Here is a 20,633-nt window from a genome sequence, read left to right on the forward strand (position 1 = left end):
AATTGCCTCTCACAGGTTAATTATGTATGTAATCAAACATGCAGATAGCTCAATCGATGTGTATTGATGAGTGCTTTAACCTGACTGTTCTCTTTCATGAACATATAATTGCAATTGTTATTTATTATATACTGAAATCCTGGCATAGAAAACTTTTTGGCTTTGTAACTAATGAAATGTGTCACTTTGTCACTTACATAGTATTTCTCTTCAAGATGGTGAATTGCACTTCACTTTAACTAATATAATCTGTGCTACACATTAGCAGACATAGTGTTGCATTGGGCACTTTCCATACTACCGTGCATGAGCTGAATGCTACACACGACCAAACTCAATCATCTCTGTTGTCTTCATAAAATGTTGTTTCACAACCTGAGCTACATATGAGCTCTTTCCAACCAATATTTTGATGATCCTCTATATCCCATGTGCAGCCAAATTAGACATAAGTTTCAAATTTATCTAGGTGAAATATTTTCCACTATTCCGATCACCTTCTCGATGATTCATCACAAATCTGATTCTTTGTCTCAAAATTCAGGTAACATTCCTTTAAAGAAATTTAGGAATGAAAGCAGATTGAAATACTTTCAGTGAAACTTCTTTGTGCCAATTAACCATTTGTCACTGGTGACTCAGAAGGTGTTTAGATTCTTTTCAGGCATCTTCCCCTGCCTACTATAAATATGAATAATTATTTCATTCTTGTGTAGACTTTTTTTAAACTGTTCTACTCCATGATTCATTCAGTACTTTAATTTTAATATAATCTGTGTTTGACCTCAGTTGCTCATCCGTCAACACTTTAACTTCATTGATGCCAATTTCTTTCAGTGCAACATTTCCCACAAGCCATTGTCTTCGTCTGATTCTCTACCTGATCCAGCTGGGGTCACACTGTGTCACTGAGAACTGATATACCATCATCATTGTAATACACTTTCCTAGTTATTTTATTCTTACAATCATAGCTGTTGTGCTATTGTTTTGCAGCCCTTCTTGAGCAGACTGAATATTTTATGTTGTGTCTTGTATCTGGTAAACTGTTTTGTCCTCCACAGCTTGTAATCTATAATCAAGCACCCATTCCTTTTTAAATACTTATTCCACACTCTTCTCCAAATGATCCATGCACTCATTCATATGCTCCCTCAACTTTCCCAAACTGATTGAGCTGGTCTGTCATATCACTCACCTGCCATTCTTTAGTTCTATATTATTGTAATTCTTGACATAAAAATACGATACGACACCTCGAGAACAAGAATATTTAAGAGATATCACAGGACAATAATTCACAATGGATACAGTGTATATAATAGCCACATGCCAAGACAGGTACAGTACAACTCTAGCTAGCACAGTAGATAGCATTATGGGTGAGAGCAGACAGGGTGATCAGCAGGTGGCATACTTGGATGGCGTGCCACAGGTGGTGCTTGGAGGTGCCCGCGCAGCCGTCGTGCTGTCGCTCAGCCACGATGTCTCCTCCTGGTGGCCATGTTTTGCAGTAGTGGGGACGGAGTGACCGTCGCATCATATGTGCCAACCGTGTGTCGGTAGCCAATGTTAGAATGTCGGCTGCTGCCCGACTTCTAGGTGGTAGCCCAGTGGGTTACCACGTCCCTTTCTTCCACGAAGAACCCGCAAGCTGCATTTCAGTGAGTTGACCTCTGCCTGGCCTGGCACCAGGGGAGCACTGCGAACCAGGCCGATGTAGTCAGGTGTCGGACAGCCCTTCTGGTTTTACTAGCTGCTGGTTGACATGTACGGGAGCATACGGGTTGGAGATCCCCACCTGGCCCCACTCTCGGAGTCTTGGTGGCTCTGACATTGTTAGCGGAGGCCACTGCATTTCCGTGTTGGGACCTGGCAAGGGTGGAAGGCTGCAGTGCCGTTGGGACAAATGCTACAGCCTGATGTTCTTCTGATATCTGGCCATCTCAGGTGGCCTTTAAACAGAGGAGGAGGTAGCAAAAGGGCTGGCGTAGGAGAAATGAAAGGTGGCGGCACCTTGGATGTGTGTTAACCAAAGGGCTCAGAGATGGTGGAAGCTGGGTCTCCCACCATAAGTAAAGCTGGTTTTGATGGCATGTCACCGCAAGGTCCTCCACGGCCAAAGAGAACATGCGGTGTAGCCACTGCTGCTGGACAACTGTCGGAATCCTGGTGTCTGAAGCCCCAGGACCACCTGTGGGTGCCTGGCTGGAAGCATGGAGACTGTGCTGTGGATGGCGCCACACGTGTTGGCAGCATGAGACAGAGGAGCTTGCATGGCTAATAGCCGTGGAAGAGTTTCGTTGGACTCCTCTCCCCTCTTGATGTCGATCTGTAGGAACTTAAAAAAATGGTAAATGTTGTATTCGTAGGAGCATCGGTCATGTATTTTTTAATCTTTATTTTAAAAGTTGTCAGTAGTCTTTCACCCTAACCAAGTGATTAGGGTGAAAAGGTGGAGACAGAAGGTCTTGACTGCCATCTCTGTGGCCGAACTCTTCGAAAACTTGGAAGCGAAATTGTGATCCTTTGCCCGACTCCAGCATGAGAGAAAGTCTTTCAGTAGTGAGAACTGTGTTGAGCACTGCGACAATATTCTCTGCATTTGTGGACCTACGGTTGACTACGTACAGGAAGTTGGAGTACGCATCGAGGATAATTGGCCAGGTAGCATCCTGGAAGGGGCCGAATTCGACGCGAACCTGACCCCACCAGCATGAGGGCATCAGCCAGGGTTGGGGGAGCTGCTTTCTGTTTTTCACACTGATAACAGTTGCAGACAAGATGTTCAACCTTCTGGTCTATGTCCAGGCAATACACATGACGCTGTGCGAGCAGTTTAATTCACAAGATGTCCCAGTGGCCTTGGTGCAAGAGTTGTAAGATTGTCAGTTGCAGAGGTTCTGCTGGGACTACCTCTGATTGGCAAGATAACTTCATCTGCCAGGATTAGGCAGTGGCAGAGGTTGTTAGTACTGTTGCAATGGATTGGAGTCCCGACTGCGAATGTAGTCCAGCCAGCCTTTTTTATATGTACGGCCATACCTGTTTTAAGATGGTGTCCTTGGCCATGGATGCGGCCGCGCAGCCCCTGCGAGGGGAAAAGCACCCACCACCCTGTGAGCCTATTCATCCAAATGGGAGCAGAAGATCTTGGTTTGATTGAACTCTCATTTGGGGCCATCAGGAGACAGGACAGAGCATCCATGTTGGAATATTGAATTGTAGTGCGAAAGTGAATTTTTTAATTATACCTGCTGAGAAAGAGTGCACAATGCTAGACTTGTTGGGCAGTTCTTATGTAATTTTGCTGCAGGGCCAAAGATGGAGATCAGTGGCTTATTATCTGTAATGAGGTAAAACTTTGTTCCATATAAGAATAAATGAAGTTTCTTCAGCACAAAGACAATCACGGTGTTGACTGTCATATGTTACTTTTCCCAAGAAGGATTGGAGCGGCTTTAAATTTGTGGCGCGAGGAAGTGTGGTGATGGCTTGTACCAGCTTCTGTGTGGGCTTAATACCTTCACAAGAGATGATGTGCGCTAGGTGTTCCACCGGCAGTTGAAAGAGAGAGAGATTTTTCAGGATTGCATTTGAGGCCTGTGGACTGATGGGTGTGGAACAGCCATCACAAGTTTCCTAAGTGTTCTTCCATTGTGGCCCTTTTAACCACAGTGTCATCTAGATAATTTATGCAGCCTGAAAAATGCTGCAGCAGTTGCCTGAGGAACCTTTGAAAGATTGCTGGGCCACTGGCTGCCCTGATAACTAAGCACTTGAAATGATATCATCTGTACAATGCGTTGACTACCGAGGCTTACAATGATTCCTCACCTAGGAGTATTTGTAAGCGAGCTCAGGAGAGGGTGACTTGCTGTGAGTGCAGAGAAAAGCTCATGTGGGATACTAATTGATCTCTGACTGAGAACTGGGTATCACTTTGAAGTATCCACACAGACAGAATTTCCCTGAAAGTTTTTTCACAATAACCAAAGGTTTTGCCCATTCACCTGCTGATATGGGGTCATGCATGGAAGAAGTGAGGGTACTTTGGGTTCTCTAATGTCATGTGTGCCTTCGAGTTCTTCGTTTTTCCCAGACCGCTAGAGAAAATGTCAGTATACGCCACATTCCTGTCAGTACCCTTCACAACCTCACTGACTCTCTTTCAGCACGTCCACACTTCAAAAGTTGGTTTTTCATGTTTTTGACAGATTGTTTTTCAAGCTTTTGACAGGCGGTCACATTAATGTGGCAGGACAGTACATAGCATGAAGCGGCGAGATGTGTATCGAAGGGGCGGCACTCCAAGCTGGAGATATGTTTGAGTCTTTAAAACAGGTGCAGAGGCCTCGGTACCAACCTGTAGCTGAACTTGTTTATTGCGCGAAGTGAGCATGATGAACAGTTTCTTAGGTGACACCGATACAGTATGAGAAGCTGATGAAATCATATTAATGTCCATTAGTTCCTGCAGAGGTGAATGTTTGTTGCCCAGAGTATGGCAGACATATGCAAGATGCCCTTCCTTCCGCCATGCTTTGCACTGTGCCCCACCTGTCGGGGCAGTTTTCTTGGACATGTGTTCGAAAACATAGTCCTAGCACGATGGAAATGAAAGCTGGTCGGAGGGCCGAGGCTTCTTTCCTTGTTTATGAGGTGGAGCCAGAGTGCTATGGTGTTTGCATTCTACTGCTATGGTGTTTGCATTCTACTGTTGTCGCAATTGCTTTGTTGGCAAAGGTGGATCCCTCTCCCTAGTCTGATGCGACGGCCGCCACCTCGCCCCAGAATTCTGATTGACAGCCTGTGACCTGCGAAACTTTGAAGGATTGGCCCCATTTTAATCCAAAGTAGGGTCCTCGGGTGATGGCTGCTGTAGTGCGTATTTTGTGTGTACAAAAGGAGTTCTTTGATTCAGGTTGATTAGAATCATTGCTGTTGACCCAATTAAAAAGTCACATCAATTTTTCCTTCTTTTCCTCTGTTAACTATTCTAGCTTCCACCATTATGTTTTACATCTGATTATCATACTTATGTAGCTGTTAAAACACTTAAGATTTTCTTAGATTGTGACAGTTCATTTTTTATGGAGTTCTTTTCCTGCATTGTTTCTCATTTACTCTTCTCTTTTTATTATGGGAATAGTGGATTGCCCATTGATATCGAGAGATACCATTTCTTGATGAGCACTGTTTCACAAATTGCAGTTTCACATATTAATTTTCCTACCTTTATAAATGTGTTGACCTCAACCAACAACCACATACAAACTTTGTTATCCTGCTTGTGTGTGTGTGTGTGTGTGTGTGTGTGTGTGTGTGTGCGCGCGCACACACACACACATGTGCAGTGGTGTGCTTGATACCAGAAACAATTAACCAACCTCCAAAATAGACTATATGTATTATAATGCTTTTAAAAATTGACAAAACCAAAATAAATGCAATAGTTCTCTCTGTCTTGTGCATTCTTTTTATAAATCTTGTACAATTTCAGTCAACCACACTTCTGCGAGATATTGGCATGTGCTTGTTGAATATTATTTAAATTAGTCTTTGTTCATATTAGAATTAACTCATTCTTTTTTTCATGTAGGCTGAAGTTTGTAGCGGGGCCAACTGGTTTTGACTGGTTCATTTCCTCAGACATGTTCTACTTGGAAGTTGTGCTGGAACCCACAGGAAGTGTAAAAGATGTAAAAATTCACCATGAGGGCAAAGTTGAACAGCAGGTGAGAATCACTGATGTTTTATTAAGTTCTTTTAGAGTTCCCATCTACTGTAGACATTTTTATTTACTTATTTTACTGCATTGTGATTATTAATATAGCATTCTGAGTTATGCTGTATTTTTAAGTAATGGAGAATGAATATTTTGCAATACACAGAGGGTTATGAGAACAGTGATAAAGCAGCCAATATTGGCTAGAACACATTAAAGTTAACTACTAAGTTTTATGTGGAATATTTCTTGTGCTTTTATTAAAGTGAATGACATTTACAAACTCCATAAAACATGCATGGAGTCATACAGAAATGCTGGGGAGAAATGTGAGAAGAGTGGGTGGAGCAGAAAGAAATTACTAAAGAATTTCATTCTTTCGTTTAAATCTTCATCTGTGTTGTTTTATCCATAGTGCAACAAGAATTCAGGTTTTAATGTTTCTGTGAGAATTAACATAAAAAAGTACATCTTGTAACAAAACATACATTTTTTACACCATTGCACAGAAATAGATGATTTCGTTTTTCATTTTTTTAATCAATGGATTGGCATGAAAATACATTTAAATATTATGATTTAAAAATTAAAATCATATGCACAAGGATTCCAAATGAATAGAGAATGACAGGAAGAAAAAATAAGAGCAAATAAAAATGTTAGTGTGATGATGAAAATGATGCAGCAGAGGAGTAAAAATTTAAAAAAAAAAATCATCACGTGAAATTCTATTTCTGTGATTACTTGTGAATGAGGACTCACTTTCATGAATGGCTGTAGCGTGTGATACCTGAGACCCTACCTTGCACTGCTGTATAGATGGTTTCAAAAAGTCAATCCCATCTCCGGTGACCTTCCCATGTGAGTGAGTGCTCCTTCCTATCCCTTGCTGCCATTTTCCTAATGGTTACCAGTATTCCAGATACTTCTGAATTGCTGACAGTTGACAGATTTGTGCCCATTTTATGTTTGCTTTCTCTCTGACGTGGTACAGCATGTTTCTTAACAGATGAAGTGAGTTTAAAAGGCTCAGTTTCAGTTTCATTGAAAGACGAAATATCAAATGTGTTACTTAGGGTGAGGGTGTGTCACCCTAAGCACGCCTTGGGCCCTGCATCTAGCCTCTTGCGTCACCTGTAGAGGCTTCCTAGACCTACCACTAATTCGCCAGTCACAGTCAAGTTGATGAGTGGTGACAGGCCCTGTACTTCCTATAGAGGAGACAGTATGCATTGGAGAGAATAGAACATGAGGTACCATCGATATCTCTAGTACATGACTCAAGGTAGCTCTCCCAATGCAGACATTTGTAGCAATTCCGAATTACTTGACAGCAGTAAGGGCAGTTGTCATCTCATCATAAACAGCAACAACTCATCCTGTGTTAGGAAATAACGTCAACAGTGGGCTGCGTTGTGACTGGTGCAGTGTTTTTCAGAATAATTTTCAGCTGAATGTTTTGATTTCTTTAAATTCATGGCTCTACTACACTACAATGATTATTTTTAAGAACTGAATTGGTGAACTTCCTACAAAGTGATTTCTATTGCGACAACAGATAAACCCGAGATAAAATCTACCGACTGCATGAAACTGCTTGGAAGTTCTGTTTTGTAGTAGGTATGCTCTCTAATAAACTCAAGTGACGGACTTAAAAATAGTTTAAGTTTTCAAAAAATTCAGACAATATACACTGCTCTTGACAGGGAAAACGTATATAACATATCAGTTGTAATTTGTACAGAATATACCATCAGAACACAGCAGTCAACTTATAATTAATGTATTTATGTCACGACCATAATCTTTCAAACAACTTCTGTAGGACAAACTAATAATTGAATGGAAAAAAAGGTTGAAATATTGCACTAATTATGTGAATTTCTACACTGTGATTGAGGGGAAATGATTTTCCAAACCAGATATTTCTGCAAAAATTTGTTGAATTCACAATTAGTATTCACAGCCATCTATTTACTATAAAATACTTTTGTGGCCTTATATAGTGGTTTTCATTGAAGACTTTTTGGAAAAATCACAAAACTTTGATCTGGGCATTCACCTGGAATCTTGCAAAATAGCATTACACGGTATTTGTTTGTACAGCATCCTGGCTGTTTAATGAAGTACTAAGAGCGTCACAAATATCTGATCAGATTGCAGATTGGTTACTCATTAGGAGTCATTACACATTAAATCACTAGGGAATTGGACAGATGTCTTCTGTCAAATGCAGGTTTTTGCATATTGTTCAGTATAAAAGTAGAGATCACAAATTTACCTGCTTTGATTCATTTTCCTTCTGAAAATGTTACTATTGTATATCAAACAGTGGAAAATCCAGGTGAATAATGACAATATTATCAAAAGTATAGATTTATTTAATTGTATTAAAAAAAGATGCTGTGACTTACCAAATGGGAAAGTGCTGGTAGATAGACACAATAAAAAAATTACTTAATTGGATAGATAAAAAGTCTACTCACCAAGCGGTGGCAGTACACACTCATAAAAGACTGTTGTGTTTGGCAGAAGGGTTGAAGGGGCGGGAAGAAGGGTGAAGGAAAAGAACAGAGATCTAGTAAAGGGGGTAGTCACCCAGAACAGCACGTCAGGGGAGACTTACCGTAAGTCTCTCTCACACAAACACACACATGACCACTGTCTCTGGCTGCCGAGTCCAGACTGTTGTAGATCAGCATGCTGATTTTTGTACATTGTTGTCCAACAGCAGTCCAAGACATAAGTGGTTGTGAATTGACTATGTGGAGGGGGCAGACAAACGTCTTTGAAGATGTTGAAAATTTCTGGTTGCTATTAGTTGATATAGAGTGAAATTTTCCAAGTGTATTGTGACAGGTCATACATAGAGGTGACTGCAGACATGGACTGTAAGTCCTACACTACATTGCTGATGTACGAGGCGTGATTGGAAAGTTTTATGAATGGATCCGCTACTGCTTACTGGTTTGGCGGGCAGGTACACGGAGGGTGGGGAATGAGTCATTGCCTTGTCCTTGAACACCCACTGTGTTTCCTTTATTCAGTTTGTTGGGGCAGCTGGTTGGGTGTGGGTCTGTCTGCTTGAAAATGGACATAAAAACGGAGCAAGAAGTTTGTTTGAAATTTTGTTTTAAAACCAGGAAATCAGCTTTTGAGACTCACGAACTATTAAAAACAGCTTTTGGAGAGAATTGTATGAGCCAGTCAAATGTTTTTGTCTGGTTCAACAGGTTTAAAAATGGCCACAAATCATTTGCAGATGAACCATGGTCTGGCCGTCCTCCCACCTAAGAAAAGAATGAAAATATTATGAAAGTTCGCGACTTAGTGCGCTCTGATCGTAGACTCACAATTAGGGAGATGGCCGATGAAATTAATTTAAGTTTCTATGCAGTTCAGGCAATTTTAACTGAAGATATGAACATGCGTCGAGTGCCCGCAAAATTCATTCCAAAAGTGTTGTCAAGTGACCGGAGACAATACCGACTTGAAGTGTGCCAAGAACTGGTTAATTGGACTAAAAATGACCCACATTTGTTAAACAGGGTAATTACAGGTGACGAATCGTGGGTATACGGATATGATCCTGAAACCAAAGTGCGGTCTTCGCAGGTTCACCACGACCGAAAAAAGCACGGCTAACTCGGTCGAAGGTGAAGACAATGTTAGTGATTTTTTTCGATTCTACCGGTATTATGCAGCATTAATTTACTCCTGGACGACAGACAATTAATCAGGGATACTACAAATGTGTCCTTGAGCGTTTGTGTGAAAAGGTGCGGAAGAAAAGGCCTGCATTGTGGAAAGACAGGAGTTGGGTGCTACACCGTGACAAAGCTCCGGCTCTTCGTGCCTATTCCATCGTTGAATTTTTGACCAAATTCAAAATTCCTGTGCTTCCACAACAGCCATATTGCCCTGACTTGGTCCCTGCGGACTTCTACCTGTTTCCTAAACTGAAATTTTCACTGAAAGGGAAGCGATTTGACTCGATTGAAGACACCCAGGCAGGTACAGAGAGCGTCCTTGACACACTTCAGGAAAGAAATTTGCAGGAATGTTTCCAAAAGCGGAAACACCGTTGGAGTCGGTGTGTTCAGTCTGAAGGGAACTATTTTGAAGGAGATGCGTCACAGTAGCATGTAAGTTCCACCATTGTTCAATTACAAGCCCATTCTTAAAACTTTGCAATCATACCTTGTATGTGGTTGTGATCCTACCAGTGGCTTCATGTCTGTAGGCCTCATGGCAATATTTTGTGTGTGTGTGTGTGTGTGTGTGTGTGTGTGTGTGTTTGTGTGTTCGCGGTTCGCGCGTGCGTGCGCGCGCGGGGGGGGGGGGGGGGTTAATTGCTTGTGCACATGCATAGGAGGGGGGGGGGGTGATCAAGCCACATTGAAGTCTACTATTTGCAACACCAAGCTGCAATTGATACTCAGGCTTAAGGGGTCACTGTTGTAAAGTTATGGTTAGCATCATTGTGAGTGTGAAGATAATGGAGCTATCACCACAGCATTCTTACCTTATGAATATTGTGATTGATATTCTTCATCTTTCAAATGTTCTGATTTTAACAGGCAATTTGTGATTAAAAAAAATTACCCTGTATGATGCTGTATTTGGTACGTATTTGCGCCATACTTTAGTAAAAGTTTCAGATAAGAGCCTTTCATTAGTTTCATTTGCACAGATACTTCTTTACATTATTTTGTTTGGGTATATAACTAAAACATTTTTCTTCCAGAGTTGTGAAGAACTAGTTTTATGCCTATCCCGCGGTGATTTTGCCGACTTCACAGCACAGCTAGAAGGACTAGCATCGATTTACCAGTTAAATGCAGAGAAAAAAGTTAAATGTAAGGCATTCAGTGCCCTTCAGGGTCTCGAAGCAGATCTTGGAGCATTGGCACAATTACAGAACTTTATCAAGGAACCATTCAACTTAGTGCATAAATCTCCAGTTGGTATATTGCAGAAAAGGAGAGGAGGTACTCTCAATCTTGTTTATATTTTTGATGTGGTTTGATACTTTTTTTATGGTTGTACTTGGTTACTCTTGTTTTTCATTTACTAGAATAAAATAAAAATGATTGACTGCAAATACAAAGCAGTATTTCAAAAGTATTACTTAATGATAGGATTTTTTTGCCCTTGTGATAAATAGAAATGTGCAGTTCTTCAAAGACTCTGTAACTTTTCAGGCCACGCAATGCGCCTTACCTACTTAGTTCCTCCTTATGAGCTCTTGGATCCAGAAAAGCACACTATGCATCCACTGACAGCAGAGGAGGTCATAAACAAAGGATTGGGTTTTAGTGTGACTGTTTGTGTGGAGGGCTCAGCAACACACAAATTACAGACTGCACCTCTTATCTCTATCAATAGGAGCCCTGGAGGCAAGAGGTCTGTTAATAAATAATAATCTGTGAATAATTTATTAATGTTTGAATGGAATAGAAGATTTAGTTAATAGTGTTAAAAAAACCATGATGTTTAAGATTGTACATTAGTTAAATGATTTTGGGGGAATATTGCCTTTTACATTATTTAGTTCAGCTGTTGGCAACTGGAAATAGATAAAAACTGCCAGCATCCATACCTTTCCAAGTTTCTGTATTGACTGTTGTAATTAGAGTTATATGTTCCTCTTTCGCTATCTGCAGTCAGTATTTTTCTATACCTGAGCCTTGTATATGCAAGCTTGTGTGCCAACTAGTTCTGTAGATGATGAAGAGATTGAAGAAATGTACAGTTAGATAAAAGAACTTAATTAGTGTATATAAATTGATTTAATTAATTTGTCCTGCTAATTGATGTCACTACTCAGTTTACCCAAAATATCCTGTGTAGAACTTACTGTACTGGAATTTATTACACATGATAACACCTGAGATTTATCCACTGCCAATTAGTGACATGAGAGTTGTATTTACTTGAATTGTTTTTAACTCTATCTCTATTGATGATGGTCTAAGACCGAAACTGGTTGATGCTTACGGTTTTCTATAAAACAGCTGATGGTCAAATATGCAATTCATAAATTGCTTGGCAGCTGTTAATAATTTTCTAACAAAAATGTTTATGACGAATTTCATTAGCGAATACATGTATTGTGATGGCGCAGTTAAAGTGCTTACCTCCTTGAAGAGGTACCTACATGACATTGGTGAACACCACATAATAGTGTTACTGCCCGCTTTTGTACAATTTATACTTTCTTTGTAAGTGATGATTTGAGCTACCCCAGAAAATTATTTTGTATGACATTGTTAAATGGAAATATGCAGAATGTGTCCGGGGGTTGATATGTTTCTTTCATAAAATTTGCCTTACAGACTGCTGTTAGTTTTCCTGATCTGTTCTGTCATTAACATTGGTATTACATTTTCGTGGCTGCCTGGAAGGTTGTTCTGCCCATTCAGCTGATTGCTGATGTTGATATTAGCATTTATTTTCCTGTCATAATACTTATTTCCAGCAGAAACCCTTCATCCTCTGTACTTTCCTGAGGTATTGTGTTGTCTTTACATTCCTATTTTGTTCACTTCTTCTTCAACCGTGTTGTCATTTTGCGTAATAGGAGGCCTGTATTTCCTACTTCTTCCTTCATTAGATGTTCTGCACTTTCCAGATAAATGACAAACTTATTGATGTCATTCACTGATGGAGAAATTGTTTTATTTCTTCAGTACAAAGACAATATATTCTCTGTTCCTATGATAATCTGTTCATTTTCCAAGTCAGTGCTCAAATAGTACAAAGTTGCTTCTCACTTCTGCTCAAATCTCCTACTCTTAATAGAATCTTTCTTTGGATTGTAGCCATCTCTGCCTTCTCACCATCCATTGTTCCAGTCTTTGCATGGCCAGTCATTGTCATTCCCACTGGGTCATTGCTCATTCTCTTCAGCAGTTCAGGCCCCGTTATTCCTATTACTATCCGGGCCTTCCAGTTGACCTCTTTCTTCTACATGTTTGATTATCTTGCTTGCTCTTCTTTCTCAGTCATAAGACCATATGACATATCTCCACATCACACATGTGCTCCGTTTAGTAGCTATCTTATCAATGGTTTTTCACCCACTGGCATATCCAGATATCTGTTTAATTCTAGTGACTTTTCCAACATGCCAACTAGTGGCCCATACATCACTCTACTGTATGTTCATAGCTCCAGTTCATCCTTGACATTCTTGCATTTCCTGTGACCAGTATTTCCCTGTGAAAGTTTTTTCAAAGTTGTTGTACATCATCGTGTCTAAATTCAGGGAATCTGCCTAATTGGCTATGCCTTCTTCCCTCTGCCTCACTGGCAATTTTTTTTTATGTCCGTACATTCTTCAGGCATCAATCTTTTAAGCCTGCACAAAATTGCCGTTGGGTGTGGTCTTCTCCCAGCCAAAATCTGTTGCAATCCCTGTTGAAAGCGCGTACTTTGTCCAAACCGGTCAATATTATGTTATTTATTTTTTTGTTGAGGTTTCTAGCTTCTTTCTTTTAGGTGTCCATTACAAAGTTACCAGAGTTATTATTGTTCATTGTCACAATGCTAGCAATCATTATTAATTCTGTTTTGGTCTTAGCAATTTCTGCCTCACTTCTTTCACTAATCTCAGTTTTCTTTTTTCCTACTTTGTTTTTTCGTTGTGTCGTACAGAGATTTGCTGCATGCAAAGCTGCCTACAATTCTTGGCACAACCTGTTGCAACTGCTGCAACCTGCAGGATTCTTAGTTCATAAACGTAAACGCATTCCTTGCGTTTTTCGATTGCTCACTCAATGATGAATTTTGCTTACTAAGTCTATTTGTCTCATTTCAGCAGTGTTTACCTCTTATCTTTTTGTCAAGGTGTCTAGTCATTAGTGTTGCTGTCTCCAGTACATATCTGTGTAGGTTCTCATTTTGTCTTATTTCCTTTATCTTGTAAATCTCTTGACATGAATTCGACACTAGTGAACTACTGTCTGTCACTTCCTCTGTCTCATCCCTGAAACAAGATTCTGTTGCACCAGTTCCCAACATTTCTACAGAGGATCTGCATCCCTTTCTCTTAGCCATTGCACTTTTACGTTGCCAGCTTGTATAAATTAAAATTACTTTCAGTACCTATCTTGAAATTTTTCTCCATGATTTCTACTATTTTAAGTTCATTACACTGATTCTCACTTTCTGACATAGTACATTAGTTTATTCACAACTCACCTGCAAAATGCACTTCTGCCCGACACTGTCTACAGCAGCAGTACCACATGCAGCTGACTATGCCAGTAAAGTTGGTTAGTGAACATAGCTTGCTGCGTTGCTTGATGATGGTGTTCACCGTTTCACATATACGACACTTCTGCACATGTCAACAATCATCAGTATTTGCGTGCACATTACGTACCCTATTGTTGCCTTGCATAGTTTGGTAATTTCTCTTCTGTGCGTATGAGACCTGGAAATTATGTCGTGACATGGTACACCACTTGTAATCTCTCCTCCCATAAGTTTGAGAAATCTTACAGAGATACTAATGGTCGGTTATGGGTCTCTGGGTGAGAGACTTCCGTCAGGCATGATCACACAGAAAACGAAACTGCAGTCTAATTTTACATGATGTGGATGTTATCATGTACAGCAAAATTGATCATAAATTTAGGGTACATCTGATATAGAAGATGACATTCTTTAACTTGCTTTATTCAACTGCAAACAATGGAAAACATGCCTAACTGCACCACTCATTCTTTTGATGATGCTGACAAAATTTAAAGTTCATGCACTCCAAAAAAGCCATGGACAATTCCATGTTACTATTCTAGTGAAATATTTCCCTCAGTGCCCTACTAAACCCTTTAAAATTCAACTTTGCTTATTTCTGGCTTACAGCTCTTTTCATTGCATATTTACCTAATGAGTCAGCTGCTCTTACGTGCTCTGTACTAACACGCATTGTCACCACAACATGGCAGTGCTCACTTTGCCAGAAAAGGCAGAAGACTACATCAAGTTCTAGAAGCTAACGCTTGCCAGCCAACTCCTGCTTTTACCTGGCTCCCTTTCAAGGATATGGATCATGATAGCCTTACAGACATACCCATTCACATCATCATTTCACAAGCTTAGCCACTGCTGATCTAATCCTTATTTTTACAATTACATATTATGCTTAGCTCTATTTCTCAAACACTATGTTTATAACCAATGGTACATGTACTGTAATTTGAGAATGCAACTATGATAATATACATTCACTTCTTGTTATATGTGGATTTTATTTTATTGGTAAGTGCTGCTTATTCCACTGAGACAAGGTAGCACAAGTCTTCTGTTTTATTTACGATAGTGGTCCTTAATCTTTTCCTCAACTAGATAATGAACTTCCATGTTTTATGAGTATTTACTGGGTTCATCTGGGCTTGGAATTTTTCTGTGAGTGATGCTGTACATGAACAGTTAATATGTGTAAGTTTGTTGAGAGCGATGAACAGTTCACAAATTTTGAGTGAGAATTAGAGTTGCCTTGTAAACTGGTTGCTGCTGAAGAGACTGGAATAATTAGTGCCAACAGTAAACTCATGTTAGTAAATAAACAATAAAAGTTAAGCATATTCATTGTTGCGTAGCTCTCTTGTTATAGAACCACACCAACAAGGAAATTGTACACATGTGATCATCTTAAAAGGGAATCATTTTGGAGTGATGTGCAATTGGTCGATAGATGGTATCTAAGAAGCCAAAATTTAGGTAAATTCAACCAAACATTTACTTTCCCATCCTAAGGGAGAGTTTGAATTCTAATAGGGCGCTGTAGAGTGTCCAACAATGTGACAAGAGAATGGTTAACAATTACCCGAGCATTGAGCAGGAGGCATTCAGCTATATGAGGTGAATATGGAAGTGCTATGCTACAAATTCAGAATTGTTGTAGGCCCCATGCTCTGTAGGTTCGTGCCACGGAAAATACAGAGGAACAGGAAAAATACACAATTTTTTAGTAAATATTAGAAGGTTAATGTGATAGCGGAGAACAGTATAGCAGATTCCATCTGAATCTAAACAATGTTGACAAAAAGCTGAACATAGTCAAAACAAGTATAATGAGAACTAGTAAGAAGCATTCAGTAAATGAAATAAATGTTATCAGCCAAATCATCAAAAAACCTTAATAAGTTTTGATCCTACATAAACACTATTGTTAGAACACCATTGAATGCCTAGATCAGTGGTCATCATGCTTTTTTGCTCAAGAGCCAGTTCTGTCATTTTGGAACAGCATCTTAGGCCACTTACCAATCTTATTATATCTACATAAATGGGAATATTACGAGCCCCCAATAGACTAGCTATGGTCAGAACGCGATCGATTGGCCGCCGGCCTACAAGTAATGATTGTAAAAAGTCGGCACCATTTGGAACATTTCATGTCGACTGTTCTCTATTTCAGATACCTGACACACTTAGTGACCCCAAAGTTGTGACACGGTAATTGTCCTGGGCAAAGTGATGATGTGTTGTCCGTGTGACAATAACAGTAACTGTATTAAATTTAAATGAATTATATAATTTGAAACACAACCACAGATATTTACTAGATTTTTTGAATGTCAGTTATCTTCTGCTCATTGTGTTGTATTAAATCAACCCCAATTTAATTTCATAGTCCTTGCTACAAACATGTGCTGATTGGAAGATGACCTTGCTGTTTTGTGCATTCACGAATCCATGTTACTCCCGTTTCCAAATTTATACCTAGTACTGTAAGGCAAACAATAAAATATTCCTCTCTAACACGCTCTAACCCTGCAGTGGTGGCTGCCCTGGAAGTAAGCTGCCAACTGTACTTAGCTAATGACCAAATTCACCAATGTCGGTAAAAATTAACCACGTCTAAAAATATTACTGCCATTGTAAGTATTTATTATTATTATTATTATTATTATTATTATTTAGTACTGAGGAGGAAAACTGTACTCTTAATAAGCTTTTGGCTTCAGCTGATGTTTTCGATTCGGCTGTTAGTTTGAGGTGCGTATTATTATAATGTATAGCAGAGAACTGCGGGCAGCATGAATACTTGAATCATGCCACAGTTTGACAACCAATGATCTAGATACTTGTTGATCGTGATCCCACTAAAACAGAACACAATCAAATGAATGTTGAAGTACTAATTCTGTCTTTTGGAATTGCTGAACCATAAACACAGGTGGTACTCTTGATGGTCAGATGGATGAAAAAATTACAGATTCAGAAATAAATGAGTACATAATTCAAAATCAAATGCAAATGTTTGATGCATGAAATACCAGTAGACAATATAATATTCCTTCCCAGACATGCAATAAACATAAAATTTTGCATTAAGCAATGTAAGTGCATTTTATATAGAATAGTCTTGCACTATGTAATAATAACTGGAAAGAAATAATTACATATGATAATGAAACAATGGAAAATCCTGGATGGAATAATGACAAATTATGAAAAGGATAAATTGCTGCTCAATATGTAGTGGTGATTTTGAGTTGCAGATAGACACAACAAAAAGACTGCTAAACAGGTAAGGTCTCAGCCAGAAGGCCTTCTTCTAGAGTAGAGAAAACACACACACACACACACACACACACACACACACACACACACACACACACAGAGAGGTGCACGTGTGACTGTTTAAAAGACTGTTTAAAAAAAAAACACACACACACACACACACACACACACACACACACACACAGAGGTGCACGTGTGACTCAGTGTGTCTGGCCACCGAGGCTGGCATCACAGCCACCAGAGATGTGGTGGCGTGCGTGTGCATGCACTTGTGTGTGTGTGTGTGTGTGTTGTCTACATCAGAAGAAGGCCTTTTGGACAAAAGCTTACCTTTTTAGCAGTCTTTTTGTTGTGCCTATGTGCAACTCAACTTCTCCACTTTTGATGACATAGAGTAAATGATGGTTTAAAGTTTTACTTTTTTAAAGTCATACATGAGAAATGAACCTGGAATGAAACTCTTGTCAGCGTCTGCATGTACTATGATTCAAGGCTGACTAATACTTTGTTTTTTTACAGTACTCCTCACAGTCTGTCACAATGCCATTTGATGTATGTGAATTCATGTTTCATCTGAACAGACCACTGGTCATTATAATACTGGTGCTTTTTTTATCTCATGAAGTGTAGCCTCTCCTTAGCTAAGTCATCTCACTCACACATGATGAATCATTTATTCTGGCATATTTAAAAATCACATTAAATAAGCAGAATAATTATACTTAGGGTTTCGATGCTAACTTTGAAGTCCAGTCACATCTGATAAAAGCTGTGAAGTTTTCGCGAAGCTGTTAAATGCCTGTACTGTTTGTGGTATTGCACAATTAGGTGCCTAATACATTTGTTCACATAAGTAATCAGTGGAATGTTTCTGGTGTGCATTTTGCTGCTTCTTTGGGTCAGTCAAAGCCCCCCCCCTCTCCCCCCCCCCTCTCTCTCTCTCTCTCTCTCTCTCTCTCTCTCTCTCTCACACACACACACACACACACACACACACACACACACACCACAAAAAAAAAGCAAGCACAGCTCAGGCAGACAAGACTGCCATCTCTGGCATGTTGGACCAGAATGCCAATTATTTAATTCACTTTATCTGCATTTACTGTAATGTTTATTCTTTATGAAAAATATGGAAGTGACAGACACAGTTCATTGGAGGTTGAAATATGCTACTGGAAAAATGAAAAGAAGAACCCTGAATTCATCGGCTCACTGGAGGGAAATTTTATTGACACACTCTTGAGAACGTATACATCAATCAGTCCAACCAACAGAGCCATATGCATCTGATTACAGGTGACAGGGCATGTGGAATGTCAGCACTAGCATACTGTATGCCATCTTTTGCAGCAGTGCAGGCTGCAGCTCTCCTATGGAGATGATCATAAAAGATGATGAATGTAGAGTCACAGAATGGCCTGCTGTGCGATTTTCACCTGTTGCCTCAATTGGGCCAGATTTCCTGCCGGTCTTGCAGACAGCACAACATGACATTTCATCCAGTCCCAGACTTCCTCAATGGAGAAGAAATATGGGGATCAGAGAGCAAGTTGGGTGTCAATAGGATCCGTGTGAACATTCAGCGTCATGTTGGAAAAACACATTACCTAATCAGTGGGCTTACGATAGCACGATGGGTTGACTAATGTTTTGGATGTACCTTGCACTTTTCAGTATCCCCTCTACGATCACCAGAGGAGAAGGCCGTTGTTAGATATGGCTCGCCGAACCACAGTGCCGAGTGTTGGCCCTGTGTGCCTCTGTCGTGTACATTCCAGATGTTGGCACTACACACACACACACGTGACCATCTTTGGCACTAAAGGCAGAAGTGACTCTCCTCACTGGAGACAACAAGTCTCCACTCATCCTTCCACAAGTGCCTATCATGAAACCACAGGAGTCGGGCTGCTATATGTCAACCACAAGTGGAAGATGCTCCAACAGCATGCAGAATCATAGCTATGCTTCACAGAGACCATAGTGAGTGATCCTCGCTGATACCCCAGAGCGACGGTGTGTGTAATTTGTTGTGAAATCGCGGTGCAGTCCAGTACAGCACTTCATAAGATGCGAATGTCTTGGCACGCATCTGCGTGCCAATTCTGCTCGGTCCCAGGCTGACGAGCATGGACACCTTCTACTGATCAGTGGTGACAACATTGATGGGCTGAGGAAACCTCAAGTCCCACTTGTAGTGCAATTTTGTGGTATGAACCCAGCGTCCCGCAGACCCACTATACAGGGTGTTACAAAAAGGTACGGCCAAACTTTCAGGAAACATTCCTCACACGCAAAGAAAGAAAATATGTTATGTGGACATGTGTCCGGAAACGCTTACTTTCCATGTTAGAGCTCATTTTATTACTTCTCTTCAAATCACATTAATCATGGAATGGAAACACACAGCAACAGAACGTACCAGCATGACTTCAAACACTTTGTTACAGGAAATGTTCAAAATGTCCTCCGTTAGCGAGGACACATGCATCCACCTCCGTCGCATGGAATCCCTGATGATGCGCTGATGCAGCCATGGAGAATGGCGTATTGTATCACAGCCGTCCACAATATGAGCACGAAGAGTCTCTACATTTGGTACCAGGGTTGCGTAGACAAGAGATTTCAAATGCCCCCATAAATGAAAGTCAAGAGGGTTGAGGTCAGGAGAGCGTGGAGGCCACGGAATTGGTCCGCCTCTACCAATCCATCGGTCACCGAATCTGTTGTTGAGAAGCGTACGAACACTTCGACTGAAATGTGCAGGAGCTCCATCGTGCATGAACCACATGTTGTGTCGTACTTGTAAAGGCACATGTTCTAGCAGCACAGGTAGAGTATCCTGTATGAAATCATGATAACGTGCTCCATTGAGCGTAGGTGGAAGAACATGGGGCCCAATCAAGACATCACCAACAATACCTGCCCAAACATTCACAGAAAATCTTTGTTGATGACGTGATTGCACAATTGCGTGCGGATTCTCATCAGCCCACACATGTTGATTGTGAAAATTTACAATTTGATCACGTTGGAATGAAGCCTCATCTGTAAAGAGAACATTTGCACTGAAATGAGTATTGACACATTGTTAGATGAACCATTCGCAGAAGTGTACCCGTGGAGGCCAATCAGCTGCTGATAGTGCCTGCACACGCTGTACATGGTACGGAAACAACTGGTTCTCCCGTAGCACTCTCCATACAGTGACATGGTCAACGTTACCTTGTACAGCAGCAACTTCTCTGATTCTGACATTAGGGTTATCGTCAACTGCACGAAGAATTGTCTCGTCCATTGCAGGTGTCCTCGTTGTTCTAGGTCTTCCCCAGTCACGAGTCATAAGCTGGAATGTTCCGTG

General features: G+C 40.4%; 1 protein-coding gene across 1 annotated transcript in view; it reads left to right on the plus strand.

Annotated features, from left to right (window-relative positions):
* LOC126253653 (mediator of RNA polymerase II transcription subunit 1-like) overlaps positions 1 to 20,633 on the plus strand; it is a 186,253-nt gene that overhangs the window by 40,861 nt on the left and 124,759 nt on the right. Inside the window, exons 4-6 of the mRNA XM_049955167.1 lie at positions 5,603 to 5,738; positions 10,476 to 10,719; positions 10,933 to 11,134. Coding sequence (XP_049811124.1) covers positions 5,603 to 5,738; positions 10,476 to 10,719; positions 10,933 to 11,134 — 582 coding nt within the window. The remainder of the gene's footprint in view (positions 1 to 5,602; positions 5,739 to 10,475; positions 10,720 to 10,932; positions 11,135 to 20,633) is intronic.

Source organism: Schistocerca nitens, chromosome 4 (assembly GCF_023898315.1).
Source record: "Schistocerca nitens isolate TAMUIC-IGC-003100 chromosome 4, iqSchNite1.1, whole genome shotgun sequence".
Taxonomy (NCBI): Eukaryota; Metazoa; Arthropoda; class Insecta; order Orthoptera; family Acrididae; genus Schistocerca; species Schistocerca nitens.